This window comes from Artemia franciscana, chromosome 15 (genome assembly GCF_032884065.1).
Source record: "Artemia franciscana chromosome 15, ASM3288406v1, whole genome shotgun sequence".
Taxonomy (NCBI): Eukaryota; Metazoa; Arthropoda; class Branchiopoda; order Anostraca; family Artemiidae; genus Artemia; species Artemia franciscana.
Genome location: NC_088877.1, coordinates 30,767,218 through 30,784,920, shown reverse-complemented (window position 1 = coordinate 30,784,920; position 17,703 = coordinate 30,767,218). Strand labels below are relative to the sequence as shown.

Below are 17,703 nucleotides of genomic sequence, written 5' to 3'. Positions count from 1 at the left end.
TGATAATCTAAGGAGGGCAAGCTTTGCAGCTTTTTTATTTATGAAAACCCCCAAAAAAGGTATTTTTAAACGTATACATTTTATACCAAACAAAAGCATTTCCCAAAATCCAGGGGGCAAGGATGTAAATCAAATCAAATTAGCGCCCCTGTTCTACAAGATTAGTATATTAAACCTAAAACAAGCAATAAATCTTGTTTCTGATTTTGCCTTCACTTCTTTTGTATTTAACCTTGAACAATTATATTCGTACTCACCTTTTTTTGGCTTTCAGTTGATTTTTCACAAAATGCAACATTGGCTCAATTTCAATTGATTTATATTTGGCAAATATTTGAGCTACCATAGCCGTTACAGCTTTGAGCCACCGTCCTATAGACTTCCCATCCTCAGAAAAAGGATCCTTATCAGCTGCAAGAGCTTCAATCAGACAATAAACGAGAATATCCTGAGAAAGGCTAGTCAAGAATTTAAGGGAGTCCACTACTGGCGTGATCAGTTCAAAGACTTGAGCCTGATAAATGACCTATAAAAAATACAAACAAGGGAAAAACAAATCCACATCCCCTACAATGAAGGCTGTACCTATTGAACATCACTTTTGAAACCAAAACTGCATAAGAAATATCACAGCCAAGTTTTTTTTTTCAATAGCTGTTGAAAAAGCGTTGGAGACAGTCAAAAATATCATATAGAAATAGCTACAGCAGATCCTTCATAGGGAACGCGGGTTCTGTTCCAACATTTGAAATGATGGCTGCTAGAAAATACTAAATACTCGAATTCTACAAGAAAAATAATACCTATTTTAAAAGTACTTGAAATGTGTTAGAAATAAGCCGTACTTACCTAGAGCTACCATGTCAATTCAAAACACGCTCTCAAACGAAAAAGCAACCCATATACAGAATTCATACTGTTTGCATCCTGATTGAAAAATGTAGCATATTTTGTCTCTTCTTTTTATTTTTAAACGGTAAAAGTTAGAGACATTGGAAAGAGTTGCTCTATGCAAACAATGCTTGAATTTGGGCCTTTAAAATATTTCTTATAGCTCTTAATCGGATCTTCTTTTTTTTTAATTTCTTCCAAAGAAAGATTTTTCATTTAGATCCCGAACACCCAACACTTGATAAGGAATCATATTTGAAATCTCGAAGGTACCATAGTCCTTCTAGATAAGATTTTTAATTGCCTTCCAGGGTCCCATCTACTAAATATGTCCACCAAAATAGTTGGTTTCTCATAATTTAGCCCTGTCAAGATAAATCGATCATTCAAAATACCTAGAAAAAGACAGTTCTTTCTTTACAATAAAAAAGTAAATTTAGAGGGGTGGGTGGGGGCTGATCCACATATCATTTTAAAATCTCCAGTGTTACCCCTCATATCTTCTGACCAGGGCCGTGTCCAGGTTTTTCGGGGGAGGGAGGTTACAAAAGAACTTGTTTGACGGAGGAGGGGACAATTAAAAAAAAACGAACAAAATTTGCTTATTTTTTTATACGTTTTTACAAATCAAACAATTTTTTTTTGGGGGGGGGAGTTCAAACCCCTAAGCCCCCTCCTACATAAGACATTGCTTCTGACCTATTATATAGTCCCAAAGCAAAAAAAAAATACGTTGACAGATTAATTTGGAACATATTAACTTATACGGATATATATAACTTATACTTATACTGATTAAACATAAACAGTAAAATTGATTACTAAAAAAATTGTAATTATCAATTATGAAAATGTAACGAAAAAAATGTAAGAAAGAAAAACGCAACAACCATATTTAACAAGCAAAATTGTAACGTATAACAATGTAACAAGAGAGAAATATAACAAAGCATACTGCAACTGCACAGTATTATGTCTATTCTAATACAATGTCCTAAGCAGAGTTCAGACTTATGTTCCCAATACACTAACCGTCCTCCTCTACACTACCATGTTCAAAGTTTGTTCCATTGCCACTCCTCAAATGTACCCTTAAATGTTCGGTCACTTTTAAAGAAAAAACAACTCGACTGTGTAGTGTTTCACTTACTAGTGTATAATTCCCGTATTCAATCACGAACTTGACATAGGTTCCCTAAGAATTTCAGCAAAGACCTAATTTTGACAAGCCAGAAGACAACCCCTACACGTGAACGCTTCAATAGGAAACGTCTACTTTCCCGAGTTAAACAATCTTGCCTAAAGGGCATATTAGATGCATTTCTGAGCATCTAGGTTAAACTAGACAATATTTTGCAAATTAGCCTAGTCATTGCTATTCTATAATCAATAAAAGTAGTTAAAAAAATATACTTTTACAAAACTTTAGATTGGAAAATAAACTTAGATTATTAATTGAAATCCAAATTTTAACTAGTTAAAACTAAGGTGGCTCTTATTTTTCTTTAGTTTTGTTGGATGAAGTAGTTTTCCATTGTCTTTACTTTTAACTATGATGAATAAACACACAAAAAGCTATCCAGTTGTTCTCTGTCAAAACCTAGTATCTACATTTTTCAAGTTTTCGAAAAAACAACGAAATAACGATTTTTTTGGTATGGAAAATTTATTTTTTATTTTTTCAATTTTGCTGAATGCAACGGTTCTCCATACTCTTTAGTTTTGAGTACAATGCACAAGTTCCCAACCGACAAGCAAGCCAGTCTCTATCATAACCTACCATACACATTTTCAAGTTTTCTAAAAAATCACGAAAGAGTGATTATTTTTTAATAATAATAAAAAGAGTAAAAGAAAAATAATACAAATTCCATCAAAGCTGCCCAAAGTCCATTTTCACCACATCTTTTCTACTCCATCTTCTGCTGTACATAGAACTTGGTTTTGTAGTTGTAGCACATCTTTGCTTGGTTTTGACTGTAGATAACTGGCGATACCTGTTTTTATTCCTGCATATAATAGGCCATATCTCAGTAAGCATAGCGGATCTAAGAATTCCGATGCGTCATTGTACTTGCCTGGTCGAGATTAGCAGAGATCCATTCTTAACTCAAAAACCAAATTTTGTATAGATACTAGGTTTTGATAGAAGGCACCCACGGTCTTAAACAGATGATAAGGATAACTTACATAATCAAAAAGAAGTCCAGGTGAGCTATGACTTAATTTTCCAAGAACTCTTCCCATATATTTGACATTGTCTTTGTTGATAATTTTGGCGTAACGTTTCACTTTTTTGAATTGCTCCGCCTTTCGGTGGATTAAAAGGGGATGTGAAATATTATTCTTCCAAGCGGAGTATCGACCGAACCTGAAAAAGTCATACAAAACAGGCTAGATTAAAAATATAAAAAGATTTAAGCCGCCCAAAGCCACTTTGCATCTAGTCCTAGTCTTGCGAATAAAACTCAAATTGAAGCCGATACAAATTCTCTTAAAGCTGTAGTTCGAGCCAGGTATGAGCTGAGTTCCAAGTTCTGTGTCAGGCAACTCACAAAAAGTCTTGTTTTGAGAACTCACACTCATCTCGGCATTCAAAACCAGATTAACCTTTATTATTTTGTTCTTTTTTCCATGTATATAGTTTTCAGCAGTGGTGTTCGTTTTTTATGTTGTTTGCAATTATGAAAGGAAACTCAACAAGTAGAAATTACGATTTGTGACAATCTGGATTGGTAAGCTTCAACTGAATTATAGAATGAAAAAAAAGCCCCAAAGTCACTCTAATCAAACTAGATTATTTAAAAAGAACAAATTTATTTCAACCTGAATCAACTTAAATAAGTAGACTCTTTGAACTTAAAACATTGAGTCAATAAAACTATTATAGCTATGTAAAACTTCAAGTTCAAGTTCCAGATTGAGATTTTTTTGATTTTTTTACGGGCTTCACGGCTCCATGACAGATGATGATTTGTCGCTAGTCCTGGTAATTACCTCATTTTCCAATACTGAGTTATTTGTTTTACGTTCTCTTGAACGCGTCAAGGGAGGGGTTTTCCGGGATTACCTCTCCCGGCAATCTATTCCATTTGGAAACCGATCACCGGGCGAAACTCGTTTTCAGATATTCTTGGCGGGGAGTAGCCTGCTCAAGGTAGTCTTGACGAGCTGTAATTCGGCGAGTTGATCGCAAGGGCTTTGCTCTATTAGGAACGAGCTTCGATAGTTCCTCTGATGAAGGATTACACATGTACTTGTAGGAAACCGACATGGACGCCACGTCGAGGCGTTGCTGGATCAACTGTGGGATTTTAGCTTTCGTGTTGCCAGAGGTTGCTGCATGAGCTGCTCGATTTTGAATTTGTTGGAGCAGAGCCATGTGGTTTTTTGTTACATTTGCGAAAGAGGACATGCATATTCCATGACAGGTCTGATTCACGAAATGAAAAGTGGCAAAATAGACTCATCAGGGAGAAGACTTTTGCATCTTAGGATAACTCCTAACTTCTTGGAGAAGGAGGATCTAAGAGTTGCTCAGTCCATGAGAGTTTCGAAGAGAAATTAGCTCAAAGTAGGCACAGTCTATCAACTTGCGTTATTGCCTCTCCTTTGAAGACGAAATCAGGATAAGCCCTCATATTATGCGCCTTAGAAATTAGGAGCTCTTCCATTTTTGATGCGTTAAAACTTACAAGCCATGCATCTAAACACGCTTCAATTCTCTCCAAGTCAGCCTGGCGTTCCTTATGGGGTTGACTGGGATCGTCGTCTTTTGCAATTGATGTTTTGGTTGTCCTGTCATCAGCACAGTGGTGAGGTTTCTTCACAAGGTTGTCCCCTAGATCGTTTACGAACACCATGAAAAGAGTTGGCCCAAGAATATTTCCTTGGAGTACTCCTGATAAGACTGGATGTTCTTTTGATATGAAGCCATCGAGGACAACTTGCAATGATCCTTGACAAAAAAAGTCAGCAAGCACCTCAAATAGTCGAATATCAATTCCTTAGGCTATCAGTTTACAAAGAAGTCCCTTGTGCCATACACGATCAAAGGCTTTTGCAATGTCAAAGGAGAGAGGGCGAATATCGTGCCCCTGAGAAAGGAGCTCAACCCACTCATGATTTAAAGCCCAAATGAGTTTAAGTCATCAAAGGAAAACTGAAACAAAAAATCGAGGAAAAAATAAGAACAAGAAACTAAGCCAGAAAACAAAGGTGAAAGACATTTTCTTGTCTTTGTTTTTCTGTTTCTTTTTTTAATTGATCAAAAATGATATTTGATCTTTAGCAGCTAGAAAAGCAAAAAAAGAAATCTTGACTTTCGGGAAACGATTTTTTTTCAAATTTGTAGTTTACAAAAAAAAATAAAATAAAATTAAGAAGCCAAACCGATTCTTCCTCGGACATGGAATTTCGACCGAGTCAACTTTCTGATCAAAAAATAAAACAGTCAGCTTTCTGTAAGTGCTTCAATATAGAGTAATTTTTTTCGTAAAATTGCGGTGTTCGTTTAAAAATCTTACTAGCATACAGGCCTCAGACAATGCCAAATTTATTTACAGCCTACCACCAGTATCACTTGAAACATTTTATAATTAGAAATTTAATATTTTAAGGCGCCGATTCTTCAATGGATCCATAAATCCATAAAAACAAGATACTGGAAACCCTCAACTAGTACCTTTGCTTAGATAATATACGTTTCTTATAAACATAAATAAATTTCTTTGTTGAAACAAAGAACTTTTTTTCTGGGCAACAACTGCTAAAGATCGACAATTACTTCCCAGTTCACACAGAAGCGTTTTAAAACAAAATCGATAATTTCCAGTTTTTGTCACCTGTTTTTTGGTACAAGCTCGTAAGTCACAACAATTTACAGCTGTGTTGAAGCATTTGAACTTGAAGAACGCGTCGGTTTAGTATTTATATATTTGCCGCAGACTGATCAGAAAATTCAACTTTCAAAAACTAATTTTATCTTTTTAGAAGCAATTTTAAGAGTTTTCTATGAAAAATAATTTCTCACTCTTTGCTAATTTCTTTTACTTATCATATTTCTACTTTTTGAGACTTGCATTCTAACAGGTTAATTTTTACATTCCAAATATCATATGTAAAAAAAAAAAAAAAAAAAAAAAAAAAAAAAAAAAAAAAAAAAAAAAAAAAAAATGGAAATAAAGTTACGTGTCCCAGAACATAAATCAAAGCCAAAAATCCGTCATATTTTATGGAAAACCTTATGGAATATCACAAAATGCGAGGTTTTTTTTACGAGTTTTCTTCACATTTGAGCTAAGTGTTTTGTGTCTTGAATGCATTTATTATGCGTATTCCTTTCTTCATAAGAAAAAAAAAAGTCGCGTTGAGTGTGAGCATAGGATTAGACATGCATCATAAAAACAATCTTCAGAATCATAGAACCAGTCACGAAAAAGCGGAGAAATTAAAAAGAAAAATTACAGCATAGATTAATAAACCTCGTAAAAAAAAAAAACAAAAGCTTAAAATACAGCAAACATCATGCGACAGTCAGTGGGAAGCAGCAATTTTAGCTGTGGAAATTCTGGTAAAAAACTCTTGCAGCGACAGTTTTGGCAGCGTATTTGCCTGAGAAATTTCAGAACCAATTTTCACTGCAGGAATATTTATGAAACTCGCGGGAGCTTTAAGGCTATAACTGTACAACACTAATTTGGCGCTTAAGTTAGATCAACATAGGGCTAACAGCCATGATTGGTAAAAAGCCATCAAGAAATTGACTAGGCTGTGAGTCATTTAAAATGTAAAGCAATTTAAGGCAACCTCAGACGAGCTTCGAGTATAACATAAGCAGGTTTCGTAGAAAGAATAATGCAAACAAGTAAATTATTCAAACTTTGAAAACTTATTTTAGAAAAAGTTTTCCTAAACTCTATGGCTAACAAGAATCAATTTAATATTAGATACAATATGCAAGTAATATAATTTTACTTTTAAAAAAGAACAAAATTTGATAAAATTCAGTTCGATCTATTTTTGGAGTTCCAGTGAGGAGTTAAATGGACCAAGGGAGGGAATTTTTCCGGGGTGGTACGTTAGGGAGGAATGGATGGATTTTATATTAAGTGATATAAGTTTCCTGAACATCTAGAAGTAGAGCAAGTTTATGGTTAAAGGTATGGCACACAAGGACCATTTTGTTTAATTCATTTATTTATTAGTCTAGATTTAGAGATGTGTTTTAGTTGATAAATATTAGTTTATTGAGTATTTATGTGTATTCTGTGTATTTTTTCTATTATTCTACACTAGCCATGGCTCATAAAGGCTTTTGGTGTTAATAACTATCTATCTATCTACTGCTCCAGATTATGAAATGTAATGTTATGTATGCCATTGGTTACGTATAAGTTTGTCTTGCTCAGGTATGAATAAAGTTCCAAAGCTGCCAGTAGCAGAATTCCAAAAGCTGCCGACACTTTAGCAGCACAACTTGTTTTGACAGCTTTTCTTTTAGCAAAAAGTATTTTATATTTAAAAAGGGTATATTCAGACAGAGTCTTTAAACAAATTTGAAAACTGCGAAGTAACATTGCTACTTTGCTACCCAACTTTCTCCATGACAGGTCTTTCAAAATTCCACATCGTTGCATCTATCCTAGTCTTTCTTTTGTCACTGTCCTTGTGTAGTAGACTACCCTCAAAAGCTCAGATTTTAGGATTCTGCTAATTGTTTTTTTTTGTCAGTGGACTAAAATAATCAACTGTACAACTATTAATAAAACATAACCGAACAAACAAAAATTCCCTTCTGTGTATTTGCATTTTAAGGGCCCAATGCAAACGAATAGATAAAATCTGTTGTCCTTCGTTTTCGTATTATCTATACATGCTTACGGTAGTGTCTTTGTTTTTGTTATTCAATAAAATTAACCAAAATAAACAGTTGGGTTTGGTAAAATCTTAACCAGACCCAAATGATGAAATCTACACATTTATATGAATTGATCTACAGAGTTTCACAGTCAATTAAAAAAGGGCAGCTAAAAGATACGGTTTAAAGTAAACACAAGATCAAATAAAAGGCAGGTTTATCAACGAATAAAGTCCTTTAATACTGGTCTGTATTTGCCCCTCTCTTCCTTTTTTTAAAAAGACAAATCATCGTTGTCACGCCCAAAGGTTGCACTTGACATTTCCCACACCTTTCAGATAATTGTGGAAAACCCTTTTCTAGGCCACTTTAGAAGGAGGATAAGCAGGAAAATGTGAATTAAAAGGGCTAGAGAGGGATTGAACACACACTGCTCTACTGGCCCACCGCTGAGAGAAACTTAGCGAAGGTTTTTTTTGGCAATTATCTCATAGGCGTGAAAAAATTTCAGTTATAACTTTGGCAACGAAATCGCCATATATGTTATTATAATGGCAATAATAAGGAAATGGACGATATGGAGAAAAATAAATTGAAAAAAGATGTATAATACCTTATATTGTAAGGTAGAAGCTTCATTAGCCCCCAAATTTCTTCGGAAAAGGCACACGGACTTTCTAACATAGCTAAAGAGGGTAGGACATACTCTTCAATGATTTCCAGGACATCGTAATAAATTGAGTTTGTATCGCTAGGTGGTTCCACGTGCTTCCTCCCGGAAGGCAGCTCCTAAATGCAAAAAAAACTGTTTTGACAATTGTTATTATTGTTTGTTGTTGCTTTGAATTCGGTTGGTTTTCTGACATACAATATAGAGAAAAATATTCAAGAGAATATTCCCAGAAAAATAATTTTGTTATAAAGTTTTCGTTACATTTATTCTTTCTTAAATTACCAATATGGGATGCTGTCTGCAACTGCAAGACAAAATGATCGTTCGATAATTGTTCAAGAGCGCCCAAACCTTGCAGCCTTTTTACTGTTTCTTTCGTGCTGCACAGCCCCTTCATAAACTTATCCTTCCAAAAATTTAGCCAGTTCCCTCTTTGCCTAGACTAATCAGCAGCTACCGCACTACGAGCGAATAAGCATTAATTAGTTCCTAAGCTGTATTCAGAATAGAATAACCCCCTTTCTTCCATTTCTTTCTTCCCCAACTATTTTACTATACAGTTTAACTATATATCTAGGACCATTAGTTTGATACGATCAACCCTGGAAAAAAAATTATAAGATGTATCCAAAATATTTTGTTAGGGAAAAAATACAAAATTCCACATTTTTGAAGATACAAACTTGAACGACAAAACGACACAAACCTGAACGAAGCATGATCTTTTCTTCTTATTTCTACGTCTTAATCATTTAACTATTTTTTCAATGCTGCAAAATCACATACAAAGAAGTTGTGCAGAAGGAGGACCTTTTTCGAAACCAGTGATTAAAATCGCATAGCATCGCGTAACAAGAATTTATGTGAAATGAGAAGTTTTTCCTAATACAGTGATTAAAATTACACTGCCTTCATTGTTAATCTTTGAGTTAATGACTGTCCTCGGATAAAGCCCTTACTTCACATAACATCTTGTTCTTCGCAAGATGGAAAGGTAATGAGAATGAGTGTGGAATTCATTGGAATTCCCTGTAAATATGTTAATTTTAGATGTATTGATTGAATTTTCTGTAGATGTGGTGGGGGAGGGGGTAGTAAAAGATTTTTTCCCAGGAAAATTATTAATAGTAGATTTGTGCTTTTTGGGCAGTCCCTAACACGCTAATTTGCATTGGGATTTTTATTTTTTTAATGTAAGTGGTTGTGTTTATTTTTGTTAGTATTGTAAGAAGAGTTAACTGTTGCGTTTTTTTAACCCATTTTTTCATGAAAAAAAAAGATCTTGGTAGCTACTTAGAAAACAACAGCAGCATTATTTATTTATTTCCCTCAAAATCTAGGCTATATAAAATACATAAATGAAGCTGCAAGAATATATCAACAAATGATATAAAGCAGCGATTTACAATAGGCCATAAGAACATAACTGAATAAAATACGTTAAATAAAAATCAAATAATTAATTTCTTGACATTTTTAAATTATGGTAGCAAGGGAAAAGGTTCTGAATAGAGAGAATATTTTCAGACTTACAAGAAAACTTATTTATCTTAATCTTAGCTAATTCAAATGGCTCTTTAATTTTGATGTCGAAAAAGCGAACTTAAAATATTACGACGATAGATACCATGTAGCCGTAGGCCATGAAATATATTTAATCAGCGAAAGTAGCCACATACATTTAAGAGTCAAAAAGCTACCTTTGAGTCAACGAAAATAAATAAAAAAAAAGCAAAGAAATTTAAAATTCGATAAAGAGTTAATAAAAAAACTTAGTTTCTACATATTAATCATATGATCAAACAGTCATTGGGAACGTACTGAAAGAAACATTCAAAACAGAACTTTTTCACTTCACAATCGCAATCCTCCCTAAAAGAAAAAAATACACCTACTCGATACCACTATTAAACATAATCAACTTACACCCCTAGGAGAGCTCTAATTCCTATCTTTTACTATAATTAGTAATAGAAAATATCTAAGAAACAAAACAAGACTGTTAGTAATTCGAATTTACTCTAGAAAGATTACCTCTTGTAAGATGGCTTTAGACAAACGAATTGTTTTCTGAAGCAGTATTGGATCTTTGAAACCATAAGGACCAATCATCTTTAGAAGTGGAAAGGCGCATGTCTTCAATTGGTCGAATGTTGTAGCAGGAGGCGGAGACAAAACTAAGGGTCTCTTAAACTGCTTCCCCGTTAACCTTTCTGGCAACGCAGAATGACTGAAAGTAAACGGTGGTTAATATAGTACTTCTGTAATGTTCAAGCACTGACTACACCCGTGATGACACGTCCAATCTTTAAGGGGGAGGGATAAGAAGATTTTTTTTCTATGAGGCAGGCGATGCCAACAAATAAACGTTTATTTCTATTGTTGTAACTAAAATTTGAAGAACTACTATTTTTATGAAAATGGTGTGGCTAAAAATTTCACCGTTCCTATGAATGGTGACATTTTTCACCATTCAAAGTAATGGTGAAAATTCAGCCAAAATTGTACCCTTCTTTAATAGAGAAGCCAAACCGTCTCTCAGATGAGGCACAATAAAAAAGAAAAGATACCTTGTCGTATACTCATTTGTTAGGACGGGTTACAAATATTTTACTTCCTTTCCCCTAACACAGAAGTCCTTTGCATTCCCTAAAAAACTTTTCGTGGAAGTTTAAACTTTGTGCCCTAGCCTTGCGACAAAACAGGGTATAAATATCAAACTACGTACAAAATTCGTTACTTTTCAATAAAGCATACTGACTGTATGCAATATTTGAAATGAGAAACACTCACTTGAAACTAGGCCTCAGGCAAAAAAAAAACGTAAAAGCCGTTACGAAACCTGTTGATACTTAAGGTCCCGTTGCTGTCTCTTCGAAGACCCTTCAGGTACTCGTTACATAGCATTGTACAAATTTTTTCAGATTAGCATCTGGCTAGAGGTTACAGACATTTACCGATATTGTAAAGAAAGATAAAATTGGATTAACTGTACTGAAAAAACAAGACAAGAGAAAAAATACAAGGACATTTTTCTGTCGGAAAAAGAAGAACATGGATATATAATGTAGGAACATAAACATGGTAGGGAGCATGTACAATCACCGAATTCCTCAAACTGACTGGTCTCTTTCACCAAAAAAAAATCATTTTACTTCACATTAAGTAATGTAAAATTATATAAAAACCCAAGATTATTCAGATTTCTTGTGAGCAAAATGCACATGATTAGGTGTACTGGGATTCTGTCACACCTCTCTAATTTTCAACGACTCGTCCAAAATAAATGCATTATCTGATGCTAGTTGGAAGACGCAGTTTTCGGAAGGCCAAGAAAATTGACTTTCCAAAAGTTTAAACTTGGCAACCCTGCTCTAAGTTATACAAAACTCTAAGCGAAGAAATGGCATATCAAATAAATGAAATTGTACAAAAAAGATGTGAAAGAACTATTTTTACATATTATGACATATCTCACATTGTAAGTCATAAATAAGGATGATTCAACGAGGACTGGACGTTATCATGGACACAATTAGAATTCTATTGAGTGGATAAAGGACACCTAGGCTCTAAACAAGGGCTCGAATAGAATTTTCGGCAAATAGAAAAATAGAAACAATCAGGTTAGGCTACTAGTTACAACAGCTGAAAAATAAAGTTTACTTTTAAAAAATTACGTGACTCAAAACTCTTCGCCCTTTTCACTGGTTCAAAATTTGGCAATAACAGTTAAATAAAACAAGTACTAAAATAGGCAGGTTCATTTGCCTCCCTTTCTGACATACGTAATTTCATTGGTTTACAAAAATACAAAATAAACCAATTCAGTTAAAGCCCACTTTTTGGAACGGGAATATAGAACGCTATTGTTTGTTTCTTTTTGTTTAACAGTAGAAGATTAAAATACAAGGTTGCCCACGGAATGACCATTAAAAGGGAAGGGGAATTGGCCCCTCAAAATGAATTTTCAGGCCGAGCGTTTTCCGATTTCACAGGGGTTTCCCGCAGACTTATCATGGAGGGAAGTGTAAGTAAGAAGATTTTTACTATTTGGTTGGGCATTTGCGATTTAGAGCTTGGTATATGTCGGTCCATTTCATAGAAGGATACACAAAAAAAACACTTCAAAACACATAGAAACTGTTCTGAAGACAGTATAGAAGAACAAATAATTAACTGAATAAAATAATTATAAAGTACAGCATACTTACATCCTATAAATAGGTTCAATAGACGCGTGAACAAAATTCAGTGCTGCATTACAAATCGGACTGAAAGACATGACCCAGTCAGTTGAAACTTTATTCAATAAGGCACAAGCAACACTCCAGGAGCCAACCACAAGAGCTGCTTCTAACAGCCCTAGCTTTTGATTTGATCCGTAAAACGTATCTTCAAGCGTAAGCAAAGGCTCTTCACCTTCTTCGCCCTCCTTCATCGATAGCTTGTTCATTTTGCATAGTACTTTTTTGGCTTTCTGCATTTCTTCGTCAGCATACTCAGATAATGCAGCTTCATCCGGGGACAGCTGGAAGACGAAATAGGACCCAATCTTTAATTTATTCATGCTTTTTATTGCCCACAAGTTATGTTGTATACCTTTTGATTGTTTAAATTAATTGTTGAGTTTAAAATCTTTAATCACCATTCTCGGAAAAATTTAAAACCTTTTTATTTACTCGTTTTCAAAATTCCCAAAATCTGCAAAGAGGAATATTTGAGATAGGTGGAGACAACACTGCAGAGCACAAGAAATTAAATTATTCTCAACGGTCTCAACGTGAGTTTTGTCACAGAGCAGTGTACTTTGAGTTTAGTTATTTCCTTTTTTTTTTTAATTAAACCCGATTGAACCTTGAAAAAACCTTATCTGCCCAATTTTAATTACATCTTTCTTTCATCTTCACATTATTATTTGTCGTCTTCCAAAAGAAGAAAGTACTCAAGAAGGAGTTTGCAGTCTTTTTACTGTTTCTTTCGTGCTGCATAGCCCCTTTGATAATTTATCCTTCCAAAAATTTAGCCAGTTCCCTCCTTGCCTAGACTAATCACCAGCTACCGCACTACCAGCGAATAAGCATTAATTAATTCCCAAGCTGGATTCAGAATACAATAATCCTCTTTCTTCCCCATCTATTTTACTATACAGTTTAATTAAATATCTAGGATCATTAGTACGATACGATCAACTCAGGGAAAAAAATAATAACAAGTATCCAAAACATTTTATTAGAAAAAAAAATGCAAAATTTCACACTTTTGTAGATATAAGCTTGAAACCTTCTCAGTAGGGTTCTCTGTTATAATGAACCCAATTTTTTGATTTCCATTAAGATTGCTTGCGTTTATAATCAACGCAAGGAGTCGATCAGGTGATTAAATTAATGAAGTGAAGCTTTATCTAAGACCTGTAAAGTTTTTTTTTTTCAATTGGTGATGAAACCAAAAATTCAGTAGATTCCTTACTTTTTATTTCAGAGTTAAAACCAAACCAAATGTTGGCCACAATTTGAACTGAGGTTAAAAAAAATTAGACAGACTAAATAGGCACTGAAAAAAATCTGTACAATACTAGCGAAATCATGAAGCAATAACTTCGTTTTTCTATACTTCACTTCATTTGCTTCACTTTTTTCTATTTTTTTTCTTGCTATTTCAACTGCTTTTTTATCTTTCCATTTGATCACGCGAGAAAAACATACAAGGCTACTTTTTAGCGAATACATATCAAACAATTCGTGGCAACGAACTGTAAGCAAGGAGTGGCCCGGGCCAACAGTAACCAAAATTCCGTAAAAAACAGAATTTTGATAACAATTAATAAATCAAAACAATTGGTTTTTCTGCTGATTCCAAATATGTAACATTTATAAAGTTTAATGTAATCCATCAAAAGCTAAGAGCCTAGAAAAATTTGACTGATATTTGTAAAAGGGGGAAAACACTCTCAAAAACCCAAGCGACCTTGATCAAAAACAAATCATTAGATTCATCATATCATAGAACCTATCTGAAGAGGTTTAAAGCTTATATCTAAAAAAATGTAGAATTTTGTACTTTTCCCCAAAAGAAGGATTTTGGATGTATATTATAATTTTTTCTTCCCAGGGTTGATCGTACCGAACTAATGTTCCAAGATACATAGTTAAATTGTATATTAAATAGATAAAAGTAAAATCTTGATGAAGAAGAGTCGGGTATGAGGGTTGGTTGCCCTCGTCATATTTAACGTAATCTTGAGTATACTATGAAGTACGAATAGAAATTAAATATAAAGAAAAAAAAAATTTTCAAATGGAATTAAAGAGCGACATTAAAACTTAAAGAGGCAAAAATCATTCCGTATATGAGGGAGCTGCCTCTTTCTCAGCCCCCTACTATTTACGCTAAAGTTTTTATAGTGCTTTAAAAAGTACTTCTCATTCCCATCAACTGTCCTTGTGTTTGAGCAGTCGTTCCTAAAGAATTGGGAAAAAAAGTAAAACTTCAGCGAAAAGAGCAGGGGCAAACCCCTTATATACTATTTATAATACTGATTTCTGTTGGTTTTAAATTTTAACATAGGTCTTTACTTGAATTTGATTTTTCATTTTTTTTTTTATTTACAAAATAAGAGCCATCAATGAAGAATCGAAAGAGTTCTTCTCTTTTTTAAGAATAAAGTTATGTTGCAGAGAGAGAGAAAAAAAAAATCGTATCCACCGTTTAGCTCGTTATGTAACATTTTAATGCCTTTCTGTTAAGAGTTTTCTAACCGTGACATTTGAGTTAGCATATAAAACAACACAACTTCTTATTCTATTAGATTTGATTACGTAAGAAAAATAAATAAGACCATTTTTAACCGAATAAATAGTTATAATATAAGATTAAGAACTGAAAGAGCTCATCTTTTTGTTTTTAAGAAAAAGAAACCCTTGTTCATAAAAGAAGGTTAAAGAAGCAAAAAAAAAAAACATAAAAAAAAGAACAAAAAAAAAAATGCATTCCCCATGACGCTCGTGATGTGGCCTTCAAAATGAAAAACATTTTGCGATGAAGAAAAAACGAGGATAATTCTAGTCAGAGATGAAAAGAATAATAGAATGCAAATATTTCGATTCAGACTTTTTGTCAACCGTCCTCAGTACAAAAAAGGCAATAAAGAGCAGAAAATTTCAGATAAGAGTCCTCGGGACAAAGTGAAAGCAACACAAACCTCAAAAATAACCACTAAATCAAAAGAGAATCTTTCTAAAGTCATTGATGAAAACAATGATGGTCTCAGATAGCAGTAAAGTTTTGGCTGATAGTAAGCCACACAAAATTTTACAGACAACATTGCTTCAAAGGACTAGGAATGATCAGTGAGCAACTGCTTATCCATAGCAATAGTGGTAGTAACTCTTGAAGGAGTCTATATGCAATTGATTTAAAACTTTTTCCACAAGACAAGTTTTTTGAAAAAAAGTAAGAAGGGGTGCTTGACCTCCAGTCTTTTGTTATTCTTAAAAACAGCATCAGGCATTCGCACTGTAATTGGAGTGCAAGGGGGAGGACTCCCCCCTTCATATATCTAGTAAAAACATTTCAAACAAGTAAAAACAAAGTGAAAACATTTGAAATGTATGTTGTTTTTCAGTTAAATGCAAATTGTGTTCTGGTCTTGAGAAGATATGGGGTATGTCAAAGACATATTTTCCGGACTTTTCATTTACGTTGATCAAAGTGGCTATCTCGAAATTTTGATTGGATGTGTTTGGAGAAATGGAGGGCGTGGGAGGGGGGTTAGTTACCCTACGATCACTTTGACTATTAAAAATAGCCCTTTCAATTTCCAATCGAAAGAGCCTTTTTTGAAGTTTCTACGACAACAAATGGCCATCTCATAAATTTCTATCAGATACATTTCAGAAAAATACGAGGTGTCAGGGGGGGGGGAGTATCCACCCTCTGGCCACTCTGAATCTTAGCAAAGGCGCAAGGACTTCTAATTACCAATCTAATGAGCCCTCCGAAGTTTATACGATCACCCTTTCTATATACACCTTATATGCCCAAAGGGCATATCTTACAACCCTTGCCCTGAGGGCTCTGGGGGGAGCGGGTTACATCCTCGAAGACATAATTTCCGGATCTTTCAATTACGTTGAACAAAATGGCTATTTAAAAATTGTGATTTGATGGATTTGTGGGAAATGGTGGGCGTGGGAGGGGGGTTTATTGCCCTCTGATCACTTTGGACTTGCAGTGGCCCTTTCAATTTCCAATAGAACGTGCTTTTTTCGAAGTTTCTACAACAATAAATGGCCATCTCAAAATTCCTATTAAATACATTTCTTGAAAATTTGAAGTGTGAGGGGGGGGGGATATCCACTCTCTGATTACTCTGAATCTTAAAAATACTCTAGAACTTCTGGTTACCAATCCATTGAGCCACCTCCGAAATTTATACAATCACCCTTTCTAAAGGTACCTTATATGCCCCCAGAGCATAACTTACAACCCTTGCCCTGAGGGCTCTGGGGGGTTGTCCCCTCAAATACGTAATTTCTTGACCTTTCAATCACGTTGAACAAAATGGCTATCTTGAAATTTTTATTAGATATGTTTGGAGAAATGGTGGGAGTGGGAGGGGGGTTAGTTGCCCTCCAATCACTTTTGATCAAATGATCAAATCCAATCAAATGAGCTCTTTTCGAAGTTTCAAGGACAACAATTGGCCATCTCAAAATTTCTATCAGATGTATTTCGGTAAAATACGATGTGGGGGGGTATCCACACTCTGATAATTCTGAATCTTAAAAATGGCACCGGAGCTTCTGATTACCAATCCAATGAGCACCTTCAAAAATGTATAGGACCATCCTTTCAATATATACCATATATGCACCAAGGGCATAACTACATTTGCCCAGAGGACTATGGGGGGGGATGTCATCCTTAAGGACAAAATTTCCGGACCTTTCAACTACGTTGAACAAAATAACTATCTCAAAATTTTGATTGGAACGTGTTTAGGGAAATGATGGGCGCTGGAGGGGGGTTCGTTACCCTCCAATCATTTTCGAGTATTAAAAAGAGCATGAACTTTTTCGAATTCTCTGCGACAACAAATGGCTATCTCATAATTTCTATCAGATAAATTTCTGGAAAATACGATGTGTAGGAGCGGTATCCACCCTCCGATTCCTCTGAATCTCAAAAAGGGCACCTAAACTTCTGATTAGCAATCCAATGAGCCCCCTCCGAAGTTTATACTATCACCCTTACTATATATACCTTATATGCCCCCAGG

At 34.5% G+C, this 17,703-nt stretch overlaps 1 protein-coding gene across 3 annotated transcripts in view; it reads right to left on the bottom strand.

Annotated features, from left to right (window-relative positions):
• LOC136036337 (THO complex subunit 2-like) overlaps positions 1–17,703 on the bottom strand; it is a 130,478-nt gene that overhangs the window by 70,804 nt on the left and 41,971 nt on the right. For all 3 annotated transcript variants that reach the window (XR_010619708.1, XM_065718486.1, XM_065718487.1), the window contains 5 exons: positions 12,638–12,954; positions 10,458–10,653; positions 8,364–8,539; positions 3,082–3,262; positions 258–526 (listed from right to left, as the gene is read on the bottom strand). Coding sequence is in view for 2 of the 3 variants with exons in the window: in XM_065718486.1 (XP_065574558.1) it covers positions 258–526; positions 3,082–3,262; positions 8,364–8,539; positions 10,458–10,653; positions 12,638–12,954 (1,139 nt within the window). In the remaining variant the exon portion in view is untranslated. The remainder of the gene's footprint in view (positions 1–257; positions 527–3,081; positions 3,263–8,363; positions 8,540–10,457; positions 10,654–12,637; positions 12,955–17,703) is intronic.